Source organism: Zalophus californianus, chromosome X (assembly GCF_009762305.2).
Source record: "Zalophus californianus isolate mZalCal1 chromosome X, mZalCal1.pri.v2, whole genome shotgun sequence".
Classification (NCBI taxonomy): domain Eukaryota; kingdom Metazoa; phylum Chordata; class Mammalia; order Carnivora; family Otariidae; genus Zalophus; species Zalophus californianus.
The window spans coordinates 41,052,774-41,073,275 of record NC_045612.1 but is presented as its reverse complement, the minus strand read 5'-3'; the positions used below and the strand labels follow the sequence as shown (position 1 = coordinate 41,073,275).

General features: G+C 48.6%; 1 protein-coding gene across 4 annotated transcripts in view; it reads left to right on the top strand.

Moving 5' to 3' along the window:
- The window catches only part of CLDN2 (claudin 2), a 39,376-nt gene extending 18,874 nt beyond the window's left edge, over positions 1-20,502 (top strand). For 2 of the 4 annotated variants that reach the window (XM_027608070.1, XM_027608069.1), the window contains exon 2: positions 18,815-20,502. In XM_027608070.1, coding sequence (XP_027463871.1) covers positions 18,998-19,690 — 693 coding nt within the window. In that variant the 5' untranslated portion in view covers positions 18,815-18,997 and the 3' untranslated portion in view covers positions 19,691-20,502. Of the gene's footprint in view, positions 1-10,619; positions 10,728-17,218; positions 17,357-18,814 lie in introns of those variants that run through there. The other 2 variants (XM_027608071.1, XM_027608068.1) reach the window with 2 other exon arrangements.

Here is a 20,502-nt window from a genome sequence, read left to right as displayed (position 1 = left end):
CAACCATTTCTCCCATCTGTCTCCTCCGGGCTCCCCCACTCACCCCATTGTTTCTTCAACTGTAGCCTCATCCGTCCTCTCTCACCTGGACGCCTAGAACGACTTCCAAGGAGGTTTCCCCTTGTCTTTGACTTGGCCTTTCCACTCCATCCTCCCCAACAGCCACCCCAGTGATCTTTCTAGAACACACACCTGAGTACAGTCCTCCTGCACTGGAGAACGTCCAGTGATTCCCAGTTGCCTAGAAGAAACGTCCAGACCCCTACGAAGGGGATGACACCTGAGGCCTTTCGCTGCCTAAGCCCAGCCTGCTTCTCCAAGCTTCTGCCTCCAGTGGCCTCCACGCACCCTCCACTGCAGCTCCCCTTGACTTGACCTCCTCTCTGTAAACAGGCCATGGCCTTTCACCCCTAATCCTTTCAGGGTTTAGGGCCTCTGGAGGTCTTAATCCCACCTTGTGTCGGGCTTATCGTGGACAACGCTGTGGGTCACAACCAATGGCAGGGCTTAAAATCGATGGAGGGGGTCGGGGCCAGCATGAAGCCAAATGAACGAACAGCGACTAGAAGCGTGGGTCACATCTGGTAAGGATGCAGGTCGTTCTGTGAAATGTTTGCTTTTGTCATATGGAGATGGAGGTGGAGATTGAAGCATGCAAAAATGCATGTACTCTGTACGCCGTGCTGCAAAATACGTTTCTAGCTGTGGGTCACGGTCACCGGATTTGCACTCCGGGGCCTACACGTTGTTCTGTGATTCACTTGGCACTGCCCGTGTCACAGTCCTTGCTCTCCAAATGGGTGTAGTCTCCCTGGGGGGCGTAACAGAGGTCAGGTGAAGGGGCAATGCCGGGGAGACCTCTTGGAGGAGGGGGTGGTTGAGCTGGGCTCGGCTTAAGTCGGCAGAGAGAAGGGGACGTGTCATCCTGGCAGGCAGAGCTGGTACAGGAGCAGAGTAAGAGGAGGGAACATTTGTTAAACATTTATGTACCAGGCACTGTCCTAAGCATTTCGCATGGATTAATTTGTCTCACAAACAACCCTATGAGGAAGATACTGCTACAAGCCTCATTTTATAGATGAGATTAAAATACTTGCCCAAGGTCACAGAGCTAAACGTGACCAACCTGGGATTTGAACTCAGGTAGTCTCCGTGCTTTTAACCACTGTGCTGCACCACGGCTGGGGGTCGGGGAGGAGAGGGGGCCGTCGGGGGGACAGTAAGAGCCCAGGCCCTCAGGAAGAGGGCCGACAGTGGCAGGTGGAAAGGCCCAAAACAGGTTCTGCGCTCACCTTGGCAGAGATCTTACTCTTTCCCTCCAGCCTCTGACTCGAGCGGGGGCCCGCCCCTGGGGGTGGGGGGCAGGAAGCCCTAAAAGGTCAGTATGGGGGCCCGGCGGAGGCAAGAAGCAAAGCAAGGTCTGCTCTGAGAGAGGAAATAAGGGGAAGGTTCTCTCCCTCACCCCAGTCTGCCCCCAAAGCAAAAATAGCAAATGGTGCATGGGACCTCTGCCCTCAAGTCCAAATGTCCCAAATGTGCCAAATCCTGGACCCAGCCCCTTGGGTTCCTTGGACAGGGGGTCCCCTCTGGAGAACAGTTTGTTGCCGGGTCAGCCCTCCTCCCGCACCCTCTGCCTCTTGGCCCGCCGCTGGAGCCAGGCCGTGACCCATGTGGTGCAGGGCTCTTTTGGCAGACCCCCTCGCAGCTCCCCATTTGCTCCTCATTTGAACCACAGGGGCCTAGAAAAACAGAGCTCCGAGGAAGCAGGAGGGGCCGGAGGGAGGGTGCCTGGGGAAGGTCATGCCCAGCCAGGCTCCTTCCCTCCGCCATTCAGCCCATCCAGCCCCATCCCTGGCTCCTCTGGCCAGCCTCGCCAGCCCCTCTTCTCTGAGATGGCCTCTTTCCCAGCCTGGTCCCGGAAGCCTCTGGAAGATACGGAATTCTCAGGAGTGCATTCTCTTCTCTTTCCCCTTTGGCCTCGGAGTCCTGCTGATCATGCCTAAGTAAGGCCAGATACTGCCAAGTAGTGGCAGGTGTCTCCCCGGGAGGTGGGTCCCGACAAGCTAATGAGAATAGCCATCAGCACCACAAAAATAAGTGAGCATTTATTGAGCGCTTACGATGTGTCGGGCACTGTGCTAAGCACTTCTTTCTTTATTTCTTCATTTACTCCTTCAGGAGATCCTATGAGGTAGGTCCTGTTACTGCTCCCATTTCAAGGTGAGCAGGAAACTGAGGCACAGAGAGATGAAGTGACTTCCCAAATAGCTGGCGAGTGACCGATCTGAGATGGGAATGCAGGCCTGTTCTGTTTCAGCACCCCCAACCCCCACAGGAGACTGTAGAATACAGCTGCGTGGAGGGTGTGATCCCTTCAGTGGTCGCCCGCATGGGCTGCTGTGGCAGGAGGCAGAGGGCAGAAGGGGCCAGTGGAATTGGGTGACCAGTGTCACAACCTGAGCAAGTCTCCCCTGTCCCGTCACCAGTGCTCTGGGGCGGGGTGGATCCGTCAATGGCTCCACCTTCCAACTACAAAACGGGGCGCAGCTCTTCACTTCGCCCTCACCAGCCGCTGCTATGGATGGCTTGGGCTGCCACTCTAGCTCAGGTCCCTGTCAGCTGGGGTCTGTGTATCTGTGCTGGATCTTCACGTGGAAAAGCTTGGGCTCGTGACTCAGATACACTCAGGTGCGTCCCAGCTCCAACACCTAGCTGTGTGGCCCAGGGCAAATGACTTAACCTCCCATTTCCCAGTGTCCCCGTGGGTGAAATGACATAATAAGGGTTCCTACCTCGCAGTGTTGTAGTGAAGGTTTCACGAGAGGGAGTAGAGGTTGTTCAGTCGGACACGTCCTTAGCCATCAGCCTATGTAGCCTGTTATCATTATTATAATTATTCCTCTCTCCCCACTCCATCCCCGTGGTGAGGCAGAGCTTAGGCTTTGGGAAGCGGGCATGAGTTGGAATCCCTCCTCGCTAGTTTACCGCCCAGGTGGCCTTGGGTCAATTAACTAATCTCTCTGAGCCTCAGTTTCCTGGGGAGTGGAGTCATGCCCGTATCACAGAGCTGGAGTTGAGGATGAAATGAGATGCTGTAGGTACATTGGTGTAGATTCTTTTTGTCCGACATGCTTTCAGTTGTTTTCTGCACACGTGGCCACATTTGCCTTCTTACAACTCAGCTTCCACCCTGTTCACAAACCTGCACCAGCAACCCCATGACTGGCGGCATGTGACAGTCACGATTTTCCCTGAATTTTCAGCCTCACCTCCAACTCCCCAGCATTCCCTCTCACTTCCGGTGGGCCTTGCTGCTACACAGGCCCTGCACATGATCATCCATACCTCCCTGCCTAGGTCTAGAATGCCTCCTCTCTCCCCCCATGATTCAAATTCTACCTCTCCCTTCCATGTCCTCTTGGAACCCACACTGACACGAGGAAGCTTTCAAGACTTGCCATTATCCACTGCCTTTTCATCTGAGCTCCCTTTTCAGATGTGATGAGCCTCCCCAACGAGGTGATCAGGGAAGGGGCTTTGTCATCTCTCCTCCCTCCCATTGGCACCTGGCAGAGGACTGGGTCCACAGCAGGTTCTCATTCCATGTGAATGGAAGGTCTTTTGATGGCGGAGAAGTCAGTCCGAGACTATTCAGTCTAGCAGAGCCTTGGGGCTCTAGTGTTGGGTAGCAAACAGCCATGACAGGTGTAAGGGCCACAATGAGATTCTCTGTTAGTATTTTGGCCTTGCAAAGACAGAGCATCCAAAATCCCAGAAGGGGGCACTTTTAGAGGGTAACTTTTGACTTGGCTGGGACAGCTCAGGAGCAAGGCATGTCAGGAGAAGAAGGGGTACAGCAGAGGTCCTTGGGGGAAGAAATCTAGAAATTCTTTCCTCCTTTTTATTCCCAGCTGCCTCCTCTATGGGCAGGACAGGAGTTTCATCTCCAGGGGTACCTGGATGACTCAGTTGTTGGGTGTCTGCCTTCGGCTCAGGTCATGATCTGAGGGTCTTGGGATAGAGCCCAGCGTTGGGCTCCCTGCTCGGGTGGAGAGTCCGCTTCTCCCTCTCCCTCTGGCCCTCCCCCCTCCCGCTCATGCTCGCTCTCGCTTTCTCTCAGATAAATAAATAAAATCTTTTTAAAAAGTTTCTTCACCCTTCTGCTTACCTCCCCTTCCAGCTTTGGCCTAGACCAGCAGCCCTAAAAGTGTGACCCAAAGACCACTGGGGGCCACTAAGATTCATTCAGGGGACTCAGACAAGACTACTTGCATGATAATACTAAGATGTTATTTGCCATTTCACTGTGGTGACATTTGCCCTGATGGAGCAAAAGCGATAGTGGGTAAAAATGCTGACACCTTAGCTCGGATCAAGGCAGTGGCACCAAACTTATATTCATGTTATTCTTCATCACCAATGTATTCCTGGTAGAAGAAATGTCAGTTTCACTTAAGAATGTCTTGGTGAAACAGTAAAGATTATTAATTTTTATTAAATTTCAATGCTTTGAGTACATGTCTTTTCAAATAGTCTGTGTGACAAAATAGGAAGGGTGTATAAAGCACTTCGACTGCGTACTCAAATATGATGAGTGTCGTGAGGAAAAGCACTTGCGTGATTGAATTGCAAGCTAAACTAACCAGTTTTTCATAGAATGCTCTTTTTAAAAAAGATTTATTTATAACTGAGAGAGACAGAGACAGAGAGAGCATAAGCAGGGGGAGAGGCAGAGGGAGAGGGAGAAGCAGACTCCCCGCCGAGCCAGGAGCCCGAAGTGGGGCTCGATCCTAGGACCTGGAGATCATGACCTGAGCCAAAGGCAGATGCCTAACCATCTGAGCCACCCAGGCATCCCCTCCCCCCCCTTTTTTAACTTGAAAGAATGATTGACAGACAAACTATGATTATTCAGACTCGGGCCAGTGTTCTGTTGAAAATGAATGAAGTGATTCTGTCATCTCAAAACAATCAACTGATCGTATTTGTTGTCCATGATAACATTTAAGCTTTCAACTGAAAACCAGAATTTTGGAAAAGTTTATCTGTCACCGTGAGCTTGAGAGTTTCTTAATACCCTAAAGACATTTCTGATAAGATATTAATGAATGCAGTTTTTCATCCAATGAGTCAACAATTGGAAGATCTGTATAACTGGGTAGGCCAGTATTTCCCAAATGACTAATGCATAATGTTACCAAATCATGCATAGATACTAGATCCATTCAAAGTGCAAGATAGACCAGTGGGTTTTAATGTAACAGAGTACAAAACATTCATTGATAAGGTTTCAGAGTCAACGTCACAAATAAGCATCAGGAAACTACCACCTGTGAAGTTTAGGTGTAGTATCAAAGAATATCCGCAAGGTATTAGTTTTCTACTGCTGCCGTAACAAATTACCACAAACTTAACTTAATACAGCACCTACCTCTTATTTCACAGTTCTGCCGGTCAGAAGTCCAGGTGGGTTCACCTGAGGTCTCCACTTGGGGTCTCCCAAGACTGAGGTCAAGTTGTCTTGTCAGCTGAGCCGGCCCCTTAACTGGAGGGTCTGGGGAAAAGGTCTGCTTCTAGGCTCACTCAGAATGTTAGAAAAATCCAGTTTCTTTAGGTTGTAAGTCTGAGGTCCCCGTTCCTTGCTGGCACTCTCCTTGGAAAGGACTCACATGACTACATCAGGCCCACCTGGATAATTTCTCTTTGCCAGATAACTACTGGCATGATCATGGAAGTAATAACATCATGAACACCTACTCTCAAAAGGGGAGGGAATTTATACACAGGTGAGTGTCATTTGGGAGTATTCTTAGAATTCTGCTTAAAAAGCTATTTAAACAACACCTGTCTCTACGACATATCTTTGTGAGGCTGGATTTTCTTCATCTATTCTAACCAAAACAACACATTGCTACAAACTGAATGCAAGAGCAGATATGAGAATGCAGCTGCCTTTTTATTGAGTCAGATACGCAACAGATTTTGCAAAAATGTAATACAATGCTACTTTTCTTGCTAATTTTTTTGGTTTGGAAAATAGTTATTTTTTCATAAATATATGTTACCTATTTTAACATGCAATGGGTTTATTGTTTTAAATGTAAAAATAAATAGTTTTGGGATGCCTGGCTTTCTCAGTTGGTCGACCACGTGACTCTTGATCTCAGGGTTGTGACTTCGAGCCTCACATTGAGTGTAGAGACTACTTAAAAATAGAGTCTTTTTTAAAACTCAAAACAAAACAAACAAAAAAAGCAGAAAAAGATCTATAAATGCAGAGGACAAACTGATGGTTTCCAGAGGGGAGGAGGTGGGGGGGGCTGGACAAAATGGGTGAAGGAGAGTGGGAGATACAGGCTTCCAGTTATGGAATGAACGTCACGAGAATAAAAGGTACAGCGTAGAGAAGATGGTCAGTGATAGTGTAATAGTATTGTGTGGTGACAGACGGGAGCTCTGCTGGTGGTGAGCGCAGCATAACGTATAAAGAAGTTGAATCCCTATGTTGTACCCCTGAAACTAATGTAATGTTGTGGGTCAACTATATTACAGTAAATAAACAAATAGCTTTAAAACTTATCAGTTTTAATTTCTAATATGTTAAATATTAATAGACGTAACCCATAAAAAAACGCCCTATTGGAGTTTTCAATAATTTTTTTAAACTAATACCTTTTATTTATTTATTTTTAAGTATACATGTATGTCATTTTAATATTCTGCCTGACAGAATGTGGAAGGACACATAAAATTCATGCTTTTGAGTGTGCAGTTCCACGAATTCTGACAAATGCGTAAAGTTATACAACCATTCTGTAATGCTTCCAACACCCAAAGAATTCCCTGTGCCACAGCATTGTGGTCACCCCCTTCCCCCACCACTAACCTCTGGCAAGCACTAACCTGGTCTTGTCATTTCAAGAATGTCATGTACATGGAATCATACCAGAAACAGCCTTTTGAATCTGGCTCCTTTCACTCAGCACAATACATTTGAACTTCATCCATGTAGCTGCCTGTATCCATACTACATTCCTTTTCAGTGCTGAGTAGTATTCCATTGTGCAGATGTGCCGCAGTTTATCCATTCACTAGTTGAAGGACATTGGGTTGCTTCCTAAATAATTTTTCAGGGTGTAAAATCATCCTGAGACCACAAATCTTGAGAGATGATGGTAAGAAAAGGTAACAGAGGTATCATTTTTACATGGGAAACAAGTAGGTGGATGAAAGAACCATATATGGGAAGTAGAATTGAAAGGATTTGCAGATTGGATGAAATGGGGTATGGAGGGTGATAGGAAAAAAAGTGAAATTAAGTCTAATTCTGAGGTTCCTGACTTAAACAACTGGCTTTCTCAAACGGAGAAGACTGAGGTTTTATTTCAAAGGGAATCAAGGATACAATTTGGAGATGTTGAGTTTGAGATGCTTTTCAGTTAGCCAAATGGAGATGTCAGTATATAGGGGTCTGGCTTTTAGAGGAAATGGGCGATTTGGAGTCATCTGAGTACATGAGAGATAAATGGGACCTCCGAGAGTGGGAATGTAGAGCCAGAAGGGAGGCAGAACTAGGTCAGGCTCTTGAGGAACACAGATTTCTCGGAATCTAACAGAGGAGGAGGAGTCAATGAAGAAGTAGCCAGAGATATAGGAGGAACATCAGGGGAGAGTTGTATCACAGAGGTCAAGAGAAGCAAGGGCAAAGTGATCGGGGCACTGAGTTACGCTTAGCGGTCAAGGAAGTTAGGGACTGAAAGGTGCCCATCAGGGGCGCCTGGGTGGTTCAGGCGGTTAAGCGTCTGCCTTCAGCTCAGGTCATGATCTCAGGGTCCTGGGATTGAGGCCTGCGTCAGGCTCTCTGCTCAGTGGGGAGTCTGCTTCTCCCTCTACCTTTGTGCGTGCTCTCTCTCAAATAAATAAAATCTTTAAATTTTTTTTAAAAATTTAAAAAACGAAATGTGCCCATTATATTTGATGACATGGGGTTGGGGGGGGGTCATTTGTGACCTTGAGGAGAATATCTTGGTTTGGTGGAATGATAGGGATGGAATGTCTCAAATCCTCTCTCTGCCCGAGGTCCTAACTCCTTCTCCCATTGTCTTCTCATCCCTGCCCCTTTTGCCCCTAGAATCTCTTATTTCTCATTCTAGACTTATCTCTTTGTAGCACCATCTCCTCCCTCTCCCTCAAGACCTTGCTTTATACAGACCTCTCTGAGATTTTTTCCTCGAAGACTCCTACCTCTCCTTCTGCTCTCTTTCCTAACCCATCTCTCCCCAGACCCTCATTTTCCTGCCTTTATTATGTCCCGGCTCATTCTTCTCTTTAAGCAGATGCTGCTTTTGCCCAGACTGCTATTTTTTGCTCTTTTTTTCAGGCCCCTCTCCATCCCCCCACCCATCCAGGTTCTCTGGCTCTCAGCAGGGGTCTTAGTTGGTGACTAAGGAGCCTCGCAGACTCAACACTGAAGAGTCATATTCTCTGGCAGGATTCCACCAGGATGTGACAGTGCTGACCTGGAGGAAACACGGTGTTAAAACCGAGTCTTTGAATGATTGCCAGTCTGCTAACCACATCCTGCCAACACAGTGCCCTCATCCGCCCTGGCACCTGCCACTGAGATTCTGCCTTTTCCTACCCTCAATTGCACAGAGTCACTATGAGCTGATAAGGTGCCCCTCTACTACAAATTCTATCTTTCACTCAACCGAGGTTTTGCACTTGCCAGAATGCTTTCATATTCATTAGTCCGGCCTTGGGAAGTCAGCAAGGTGAAGTCTGGAGAAAGAAGATGTGAAGACTTGCCCCGGGTCACACAGCTGGTTAGAGGATTAGCCTGCTACCCCTCCCACCCCTTCAGTTTTGCTTGCTTTCATGCCCCCCCCCCCAAACTCCCCGGGCCTGAGCTCAGGCATGGCTGCCCTTTTAGCTTGTTGCAGCCTGCCAAGGGGTAACCCCTGGAGAGGCACCTGCGCGGGAGCATGGCCAGGGGGTGGTACACCAGTCACACTTTGCAATACAGTTCTGGGCCCCTTGGAAAAGAGGAAGATTTCTGGTTTGCTTCACTGAATTCACAGTAGGCAACAAATTTGACTGTTTGCTTTGATATGACTTCAAAAATGGAGTACAGAGTAATGAGTAAGAGTCAAGGGCCAGAGGTGGCTGGATTTGGTGCCCAGACCTGGCTCTGCTCTGCAGTAGCTCAGTGAGACAATGTATATGAAAACCCTCAGCGAGTTCCTGACACCCAGCGAGTGTTCAATGAACAGTGGCCACTGGCCTTATCATTTTTCCGTAGGAATCCTTGGGAGGCAGTTAGCGTAGTGTACTGGAAAATTCCTGAACCAGACACCTAGGGACTCAGAATCCAGGTCTAATTATCACTGCTCAACTTGCGATGCTGGCTGATTCGTTCATTGCATCTCATCAGGCCTAGACTTTCTCATCTGTGCATAGTAATGGCAGCCCTAGTTTTGCAATACATTGTATTAGCTTTTAAAGCTAATTCCGTATCATGTGCAAAGAGGTTAGGTTACGGTGAAAACACGGAAATAACAAAAATGCCTACTAGCGAATGGTTAAATAAATTATATTTCCATATGACAGAAGACAATGCAGCCTTAATGAATGATGAAGATCCGTTGTTTGATGGGCATAGAAATCAGGCCATGTCATAGCATTGCATTGCTTAGCAATGATAGAAGGTTAGCGAACTGTAGGGTGTAATACGATTCAATCATGGAAAAATATTTCTGTTCATGTCTTCTACAGTACATCAAAATGTTAACATGATTAGCAGTATATCCCTTGCCGGTGGTATTATGAGAACTTCTATTTTCCTCTTCATATTTTATTTTCGGAGTTCTTTGCAGTAACATCTAGTATGCTTCTAATCAGAAAAACAACAGCAAACAAACAAAAAAGCTCTCTCTTGCTCCAGTCCGAGAGGCAACCCAGTCACTGCTCTCTGCTCCACAGAACTTTCGAGATCCCTAAATGGCATGGGTTGGGTACGGTACTGCTGTGCGTGGGACTAAGGGGAGGCCCGTGGTAATCACGGCTGCGTAAGTCCCACCTTGTAGGAAACTGCTCTTTTGAACCCACCAGAGTCTGAACCCAGAGGCCACATGTTCGCCTTTGCACTTTGGGGGATCAACCGCAGGGGTGGGGTAGGGCTGGGAGCTTGCTGGAGAATAAAGCTGGGTGAAAGAGTCCACAGGGCTGTCTGCAATGCAGAGCTGCTTGGGCAGTGGCTCACCAGGGCTGTGTTTATGAGGCTTACTTCCTGCTGGGCCTCAAGGCCCATAGCCAGGGACACCTAATGGGCCTAACAGGAGCCCCCTCCTCTCCCCCGCCAAAGCTGGAATGTTCCGAATTCCTCCTTGGGCCAAACCCCTCTCCCCCCAAGGCCTCTCCTGGGCTCACAGAGATCACCACACAAAAGCCCAGCTGGAGTTTTTGACAGGAAAAACACAAAACTCACCAAACTTTTTTTTAAGTACCTCAATCTTCCACAGACTCCAGGGGTTTAATTCTGATCTGTAATAAGTCTCTGACCCAAGGCTGAGATTTGCAGATGGATTTTGCAAAGCTGTGGCTAACAATTAGAAATCCTTTATCACCTCAGCCTGGGGCCCCTTGCACCTTGCTCCCCTCCCTCAGGATCCTTTCCTCCCTCTCCAGGGCCATACATCTCCTCCAAGGCTCTGCAAAAGAACCACCTCGTAAGTGTCTCCATTCTGATTTATTTGCTGCCTCTTAAATTCACCTGTGGGCTCTTGTTTCCTAGTTGCTATCAGTTTGGCTCGTGGCGTCGCGAGGCTCGGCCATCTTGGGTTTCTGAGGGAAGGGCACGGGAGGGAAAGTTCAGGTGGCACTTGGGTTCGTAGCATTTGTTTCCTCAAGGCCACCACAAAGTTTCCAGTGTTTGAAGCTACAGGGCCAGAGGAAGCACTCTCCAAATCAGATAATCATTTCTGAATGGAGCTTTTGAGGGCAGAAGGACTGAGCTACCAAGATGGGAGGAAAGGAGCGACAGTTTACTCCTGTGCCCAACTGGAGGGGGATGAGTAGGACTGGGGGGGCGCCCCCCCCAGCCAGCTTCAGTGCCTGCTTCGCCCTGAAGCCTCAGGGGGGTCAGCAGAAGGCGGATTTCTGAATGAAGTAGTAGTCTCCCCCCTCAACCTCTTAAATAACCCTTCCTCCACGGGTCTGTAAGTCTGTCAGAAATTCCTTCTTTGAAGGAAATCCTGCCATTTGCGACAAAACGGATGGGCCTTGAGGGCACTATGCTAAGCGAGATAATTCTGGTGGAGAAACCAAATAACTGCGTGAGTTCTCGCCTCTTGGTGGAATTTGAAACAAAACAAAACAAAACAAAACAAAACCCAAGCGCCAAATAGAGAGAACAGACCGGCGGTTGTCAGAGGTGGGGGTGGTGGGTGGTGGGTGGTGGGTGGGTGAAATGGGTGAAGGGAGTCAAAAGGTATCAACTTCCAGCCGGAAGATAAATTCTGGGGCCATGAGGCACAGCGTGGAGACGGAAGCTAGCAATGCCAGATTGTATGTTTGAAGGTGGCCAAGAGAGTAGATCCTAAAAGTTCTCATCAAAATAAAAAGAATGTGTAGCTATGTGTGGCGAGGGATGTTAAGTAAACTTACTGTCGGGATCACTTTGCCATGTAGGCATATATTAAATCATTCTGTTGTACCCCTGAAATTAGTACAGTGTTACATGCCAGTTACATCTCAATACAAAAAGAAAGTTCTTCTTTGGACTGAGGCATTATTCTCTTCAAGTGTCCTCTCGGAAAATGGAGCTGGAAACAAAACATTAACCGCCTTTATAGCTCGAGAGATTGTAGATGATGTCTGTTCTCTAAATTGGGCCTGTGTTTTCTAGCATGGTAAAGTGCGAGCACTTTCCTTTGATGGTCAGGACAAAAAATGAACTTCTTTTTAAAGCAATTAGAAAATCCCTCAATCTGGTTGTAGTTCCCGGAGCCGATCCATCAACTGCTCCGAGGACACACCTTCCAGAAAGTTAAGGGCTTCAGGGGAATGGCTTTGCCACTTACTAGAACCCTCAGCAGCTGGGGGCGAGATGCAGAGAGGAGAGCAAGGGTCTCAGATTCCTGCAGGGGAGGGGGGGGGACTGTCAAGTCAGGGGATGGAGAAATGAGGCTGACTGGCAGAAGAGGGCTGTGGTGGCCTCCATCACCCCCCAGGACATCACATCAGCTCCTTCTTTGAGCCTGAGAACCCCACCTGTCTTATCCGGCTCAGTCTTACGAGGCCCCAAAGAAGGGGTGCCAGGCACAAGACTCTTGGGGCAAAACTAGGGAAAGGCAGGGCAAGTACCCAGGCAAGAAGGGGTTAATTCAGGAGCCGCTGTCAGTCCTGACCCTCCTAATCCTCTCCTGCCTTCCAATCCCTCCCCTAAGGAAGATTAGGTAAGGATCCTAAATGAAGCCTTCTTGCCCAGCCCTTGGGCCATGGAGTGTGGTGGCCTCATGCCCAGAAGACAAATTCAGCTGTCAATGCCTAGAGTTTTCTGTTTCTCCCAACCAGCCAGGGCTGGACTTCTAGGAGGATCCCCGAAAAAGAGGAATTTCCTTTAAAGCTGCCTGCTTCTAATAACAGCTGTTCAGTCTTCTATATTTGTCAACGTGGCTTCCTGTCCCCATTACCTTAATTGAGACTCAAAGGCTTGGAGATGAGCAGACTAGCGCCTGGACAAGTTAAGGGGACTTCCTCACCAGGTTCCAGGCAGGACTGAGACTCGAAGTCAGTCCTGATTCTCACTCAGGTCAGGGCTCTTTCTCTAAACCATCTACTGCTCATCACACAAATGAAAGCAGAATCTAGCCTGCCCACTATCCAACCGCCTGTTATTTTGTCCACTCCTGCTTTCCTGACCCTGGCTGAAAGCTGACCTCCTTTGGCCCATCTCTCCCCTTTGAATCAGCTCCAACAATGGGTTCTCCCTCCTGCCCAGCCATGCCAAGACAGATTCTAGAGACGCCCAGTCTCAGTGATGGCATTTTTAAAAAAAATTCTGTCTTCCCCAAGCTACTTTTCCTACTTATGCCTACTGAGTCAGGACTGACTCTGGGGAGAGGCTCTCCTTTTGGGGACACTGCTGACTCTCATGGGAAACTCAAGCTGGGCTCTTCTGCCACCTTCCCAACAAGGCTGAAGCAGGAGCTGCTCTCTGGGAGGCAGCGGGTCTGCTCCCTAAACACCTCAAGGTAGCTCACCAACACTTGCTAGAGACCCACACATAGATCGGAAATACAAAGGAAAAGTATGTAACCCAGCCTGGGTTGGAAGCGGGCGTCCAAGGAAGGTTTCAAGGGGAGGATGAGTCCTGAAGGATGACCAGCAATTAGCCAACCAAATGTTGGACAGTAGAATAGCATACTCAAGGGCTTAGAGACAGAGAGAAAGGCAAATTCAGAGAAATACACCTGTTCAGGTATGGATGGATTGTGTGTGTGTGTGTGTGTGTGTGTGTGTGTGTGTGTGTGTGAGAGAGAGAGAGAGAGAGAGAGAGAGAGAGAGACAGAGAGAGATAGAGACAGAGAGACAGAGAGACAGAGAGAGACAGAGAGCATAAGCATGAGGTTGGAGGTTATTGGTTGGAAACGAGGCTGAAAAGAAAATCAGGAGCCAGACAATGGAGAGCTTTCCTGGTTTCCTATTCTAGGGAGTTTGAACTTCATCTTGAAAGCAGTTAAGAGGCCCTGAAGTTTTTAAAAGCATGGCAAGGGGGCAGGGTGGCGCTTAGGATTAGATTTCCATTTTAGAAAGATCGTTGGTTACTGGGTAGATAATTGATTGCAGAAGTGGAATTAGAGACCAATTTGGGGTGCCTATGAGATTTCCAATTTCAAAATGAAGTTTAGGTAGTGGAGATAAAGAGAAGTGGATGCATTCAGAACATATTTTGAAGGTAAATCTCATAGGACTTTATAATTGATTACATGTCAAGAAGAAGAGAGGAAATCAAGACCGCCTGGCTTGAGTTGCTGGGAGGGATGGTCCTAGTGAGATAAGGAACACTGCATGAGGAATAGCTTGAAGGTAGTGAAGAGAGCAGATGATTTCAGCTTTGCGAATGTTAAGTTGAGATGCCATGAAAACATTCAGATGGGGTCATTCCAAATGCAGGTGATTATACAAATCTTGCGTTCATGAGACAGATTGATGAGACCACCTTAGAGAATGTGAAGAATGAGAAGTCAAAAAGTCCAGAAGAAACCCTGCAGGGAATAGTCAGATTTATACAGAGGGCACAAGAAGAAAAACTTACAAAGAAGACTTAGAAGGGGGCATGTGCATTTGCAACGACGTGGATGGAACTGGAGAGTGTTATGCTGAGTGAAATAAGTCAATCAGAGAAAGACATGTATCATATGACCTCACTGATATGAGGAATTCTTAATCTCAGGAAACAAACTGAGGGTTGCTGGAGTGGTGGGGGGTGGGAGGGATGGGGTGGCTGGGTGATAGACAGTGGGTAGGGTATGTGCTTTGGTGAGCGCTGTGAATTGTGCAAGACTGTTGAATCACAGATTTGTACTTCTGAAACAAATAATGCAACATATGTTAAGAAAAAAGAAAAAGAAGAAGATAGCAGGAGGGGAAGAATGAAGGGGAGTAAGTCAGAGGGGGAGACGAACCATGAGAGATGATGGACTCTGAAAAACAAACTGAGGGTTCTAGAGGGGAGGAGGGTCGGGGTATGGGTTAGCCTGGTGATGGGTATTAAAGAGGGCACGCTCTGTGTAGAGCACTGGGTGTTATGCACAAACAATGAATCATGGAACACTACATCAAAAGCTAATGATGTAATGTATGGTGATTAACATAACAATAAAAATTAAAAAAAAAGAAGGGGGCATGTGGGTGGCTCAGTTAAGTGTCTGCCTTTAGCTCAGGTCATGATCCTGGGGTCAAGCCCCGCATCAGCCTCCCTGCTCAGTGGGGAGCCTGCTTCTCCCTCTCCCTCTGCTGCTTCCCCTGCTTGTGTTCTCTCATTCTCTCTCCCTTCCTCTCTCTCAAATAAATAAATAAAATCTTTAAAAAAAGAGACTTAGAAGAATCATTTTAAGGGCAGGGAAAACCGGGAGTAGTATCACAGAAAACAAGGGCGAAGACAGTTCTCTGAAGGAGAGGGACAAAGTGAGATGACAGAGATATGACCATTGGATTCGGGGACAAGAAAACAGTGGGCAACCTTAGTTTCAGAGAAGGGCTAATGGCAGAAGCCAGACTGCAGAGGATTGAGCAGTGGGTGGGATGGGAAAGAAGTAGAGACACCAACACAAAACAGCTCATTTAGGAACCTTGACTGTAAGAAAATGATGAAGATAGGGTAGTAGCTGCACAGGGAGGAGGTTGGGAAGGGGCCTCAAAAAAAAAAAAAAAGGTGGTGTTTGAAGCAGTCCCCAGGAGATGCTCACCAGGGAGAAGCAGGACTTCCGAGCGGCACTGAAGGTGCCATTGAGGTGCCCGGTCATGATCAGGATAGGGTAGAATCGTGCCGGCTTCATGGTAAGAAAACCAATGCGTGGAAAGGACAGGTGCAGTGTCACAGCTGCTGAGCTCTGGAGCTGAGATTCGAACTAGATTTCCTTCCCACTCCCATCAGATGTGTATTGGGCCCTGCTCCACACTGCTTGGCATCCACATTGGCCTTGTCATGCTCATCACTGAGAAATAGTGTTGACTGGCAACTCTGTACCCGATGCTGCCGAGGCACAACAGAAGTGTAATTGAGGTTTACAATATTGAATAATTAATAAGTTTAATATATTTCCTCCCTCAAGTGGTTTAGAATTGGAAGAGACAAGGTATTCAGCAAATGCATATACACAGAAAATAAGAAATTCTGTTTCGCTCTCTCTTTCTCTCTCTGGCTCTCTTTCTCTGTGTTTGTCTCTCTGTCTCTCTGTCTCTGTTCTCTCTCTCTCTCTCTCCCCCTTTGTCTCTCTTCTCTCTGTCTGTCTGTCTTCATTTCCCTCCATCCTCTGATTCCCTCTTTCTACCCTCTTTCCCAACAGTGGGCAGCTCTCGCCCCTTACACTGAAGTGTCATTGGCTCCTTTAGAAAGCCCACATCTTATAGTCCCTCAAACCTCTTTACCACTTTTATTCACTCATTAAGAAGATATTTTTTAAAGATTTACTTATTTATTTATTTGAGAGAGAGAGAGAGAGAGAGAGAGAGAGAGTACGCAAGCACACAGAGGCAGAGGGAGAAGTAGACTCCCGGTTGAGCAAGGAGCAGGGAGCCCAGTGCAGGGCTCAATCCCAGGACCCTGGGATCATGACCCAAGCCAAATGCACTGAGCCACCCAGGCGCCCCAAGAAGATATTTTTGAACACCTGCTCTGTGTGTCATACTCTGTAAGGCACTTGCGATCCAGAGATTAAGACGATATAGTCCTTGTCCTTATGTAGCTCACAGACTGGGGAAGAATAAGGGTTTAAACAGGAAATTGCAACGCAGGGCAATAACTACTATTTGTAGCACAGTTTCCTCATCTATACCATAGGGATGATTAGCACCTACCTCATAACGTTGTGACGGTTAAGTGAGTTAACATGTATAGAGGGCTTAGAATCTATACATTGGTCACATCGGAAACACTATGTAAGTGTTGCTATTATTATTATTACTATTACTGTTGTTATTATTACTGTACTACCATGAGGGAGGTAAGGAAACACAGAAAATGCTGCAAGAACATGGAGGAGGGGCACTTGATCCCAGCTAGAGAAAGAGACATAGGAGTTGAACCCTAAACGGAGAGAAAGCAATATAAACAGAGGGAGAAGAATGCCAGGCAGCCTGCATAGAAGGAACAGCCTGCCGTCAGGTTTGGAAGCAAAAGACAACATGACATGATTGAGGAACTGAGAGTAATTTAGCTCAGCAAGAATATGAGGAGGACAATGGCAAGAGATGAAGCTTGAGAGGTCATAGAGCACAGACGAGTTTGGACTTTATTCTTTAGCCAATGGGGAGCCACAGGAATGTTTTATGTAGACACTTGATCAGATTAATGTGTTGAAAGATCACCTTGGCAACGACATGGAGAACGAATCGTAGGAGACAAGACTGGAAATAAGACTAGTTAGGAAGTCATTGCTACAGTCTGGGGGAGAGAGGGTGGTGATGCACTGACCCGGGCAAGAAGCAGTAGGGATGGGGAGAGGGTGCCATGGATTTGAGGTATATGCAAGAGGTAGACTTGGTGAGACACTGACCATGGAAGGTGAGGAACCAAAATGAAAGAGGTGTCAAGAATCACTCCCAGGATTTTGGTCTGGTGGAATGGATAGAGGTATGGTTCATTGATCCCCGGGGACCCAGGGAAGAGCTGGGTGCGATAGGAGTTTGGGGAAGGGTGCAATAGGAGAGGTGATAAGTTCTTTTTTGAACGTGCCAAATTTGAGGTGCCTATGGCATTTCCAGTGGACATTTTATTTATTTATTTTTAAAGATTTATTTATTTATTTGAGAGAGAAAGAGGGGGCACAGAGGGAGAGAGAATCTCTAGCAGACTTCCCGCTGAGTGCAGAGCCCAACGCGGGGCTCGGTCTCACAACCCTGAGATCATGACTTGAGCTGAAACCAAGAGTTGGATGCTTAACCGACTGATCCACCCAGGCGCCCCAAGGTGGACATTTTAAATAGGTGATTGCTCTGGTAGTCTTGAAGCTCAGGAGGAAGGTCTACGATGGAAATTCAGATCTGGAAGTGTCAGTGGATGGGTTGGAGACTAAGTCATGGGGGTGGGTTAAGTCCACTTAAGTCATGATCCCTATTTGCTCAGGGACAGAGGGTTGACTGAGAAAAGAATGGACTTCTGAGGCATACTCACATCGAAGAGATGATCAGCCTTGGCAAGTCCCTGCAGGGGTTGCTCCTTGAACACCACACAATCCTAGACAGCTCTGAGATTCTCAAGGATCAGCTCAGATGCCTTCCTCTTACAAAGCCTTCTACGGTAGAACAGCTTGCCTTTCCTCTGTCCATCCTAGGCTATCTGCTGGAAGATAGCCTAGGGAATTTCAGGACTCCCACCACCCCCAGGCCTTGGCACAACTTTTGCTCCAAAATCCTTCCACATTATCTCTGAGGCTAGGGCTGATAGGGGAACCTATGAAGAGAGCAGACAGGAAAATGTCGTTAGGCTGGCCTGTGGAGGGAATCTGGGCAGGGCTGGGCGGACCTGAACTCTCAGAGTGTGGACAGAAGTCTTTTTTGCCGATCCCAATCCGCCCTGGTGTCGATGTTCCCCTGCAGGGACTATGACCCGAAGGCCAGACCCCAGCTCTCCGGGCCCCTGGAGATTTGAGAGGCCTCTAATAAGCCAGAGTCCACAGCTATACCCTGGGACCCGTTCCTCCTGTTCCAGGCTCCCAGAGTTTGGCCTCGGTCTGCAGTTGAGGGGCCCTGTGGCAGTATTGCTGGGCAATGCATTAAACATCAGGCTGGGGAGACAGAACCGTGCCAGCCGAGAGCCTGCCTGGGAGCTAATGTGGCCGCCACAACCGCCACCTTCTCGGAAAGGAGCCACCCGTCCGGCCTCTGGCTTTGTCTGGCTGCCAACCCAACCCAAGGCATGTGCCTACGCAGGAGGCGATGACATTTTGGCTCTGCTTTCAAAGTTCTTTTTTTTTTCTTTCTCATGTGTTATTTCTAAAGATAACAAAGGTCAAAAGGCATCCAGCATTTTCTGGTTTCTCATAAGCTTCTGGTCAATATTTAATCTGGTTTATGGATTTTTTTTTTTTAGGCCTTCTAGATGCCTTCTTGAGCCTGCTTGTGGCCACCCACAGACACTTGTAAGGAGGAGAGAAATCGGCCCGCTTACAGACACTCTGAAATGAAGGATTAGAGGCCAGGATCCAAGGAGCAAGAACCACAGCCCGAAGGCAAGGGAGCAGGCCCCGACGACGCTACTGCTGAGAGGTCTGCCATGGCCTCTCTTGGCCTCCAACTCGTAGGCTACATCCTGGGCCTCCTGGGGCTGATGGGCACCCTGGTGGCCATGCTGCTTCCCAGCTGGAGAACGAGCTCCTACGTTGGTACCAGCATCGTAACGGCGGTCGGCTTCTCCAAGGGCCTCTGGATGGAGTGTGCCACACACAGCACAGGCATCACCCAGTGCGACATCTACAGCACACTCCTAGGCCTGCCCGCTGACATCCAGGCTGCCCAGGCCATGATGGTGACATCCAGTGCGGTCTCTTCGTTGGCCTGCATTGTCTCTGTGGTGGGCATGAGATGCACAGTCTTCTGCCAGGACTCCCGAGCCAAGGACAGATTGGCGGTGGTGGGCGGAGTCTTCTTCATCCTCGGAGGCCTCCTGGGCTTCATCCCAGTTGCCTGGAATCTTCATGGGATCCTGCGGGACTTCTACTCCCCACTGGTACCTGACAGCATGAAATTTGAGATCGGAGAGGCTCTTTACCTGGGCATTATTTCCTCCCTGTTCTCCCTGGTGGCTGGAATCATCCTCTGCTTTTCTTGCCCATTCCAGGGAAATCGCTCCAACTACTACGATTCCTACCAGGCCCAGCCCCTCGCAACTAGGGGCTCCCCAAGGTCTGGTCAACCGCCCAAAGTCAAGAGTGAGTTTAACTCCTACAGCCTGACAGGGTATGTGTGAAGAACCAGGGGCCAGAGCTTGGGTGGGGGGCGGGGGCTGGGTCTGTGAAAACCAGTGGACAGAGCCCACACCCCCATCCCCCGGGGCCACAGGTGAGGGACATTGGCACTGGATCATGTCAGGTGCTGCTGAGGATAGACTGACTTTGGCCGCTGGATCGAGGGAAGGCAGAAACCGGAACTGGTGTGACAGCATGTAGGGTGGATTGTCAAGATGCTTGCCGAGCCAACCTTTCTGTTTCCTTCACCTTGCCCACGGCCCTGCAATCTCCCTTCACCCCCACCCCAGTCCGAGTCCCCAGCCCTAACTCCAAACTCCACCCCTTAGCCTAGGCCATGCCACAGAGGCTCCCCTCGGCCTTTTGGTTGACCCGCGGTCCGTCCCCAAACCCACGCATTAATTGCATCCCACTGACTAAACCTCTCTGTGATCAAAGACCCTCCCTCTGGCTCATGCTGGCTCTTAGCTCATTGCTGGGGTGAGGTGGGGGTAAGGAGGGGTGGTGGCCTTTATGGGCATGGCTCTCACCAACCTCCCAAGCTTCTCTCCAAAGAAACTGGCCAGTAATGGAGCCCAGAGCATCCATCCCATTGTTCTTATGACTCCACAGTGTTCAGACTGGTTTGTGCATGGACTGAAATAAAACCACCCCGCGGTACCGAGGGAACAGAGAGCAACCGGGTGCAGGATGAGAGGGAGGGAAGGCGGCCAAGGACCAAAAAAAGACCTGACTCACAGGCCCGGGGCATTTCCTGGAATTCCCTCCCACTGTGGGTTGGGGATCTAGCCACCCCCGCTCCTGCTAGGGGAAA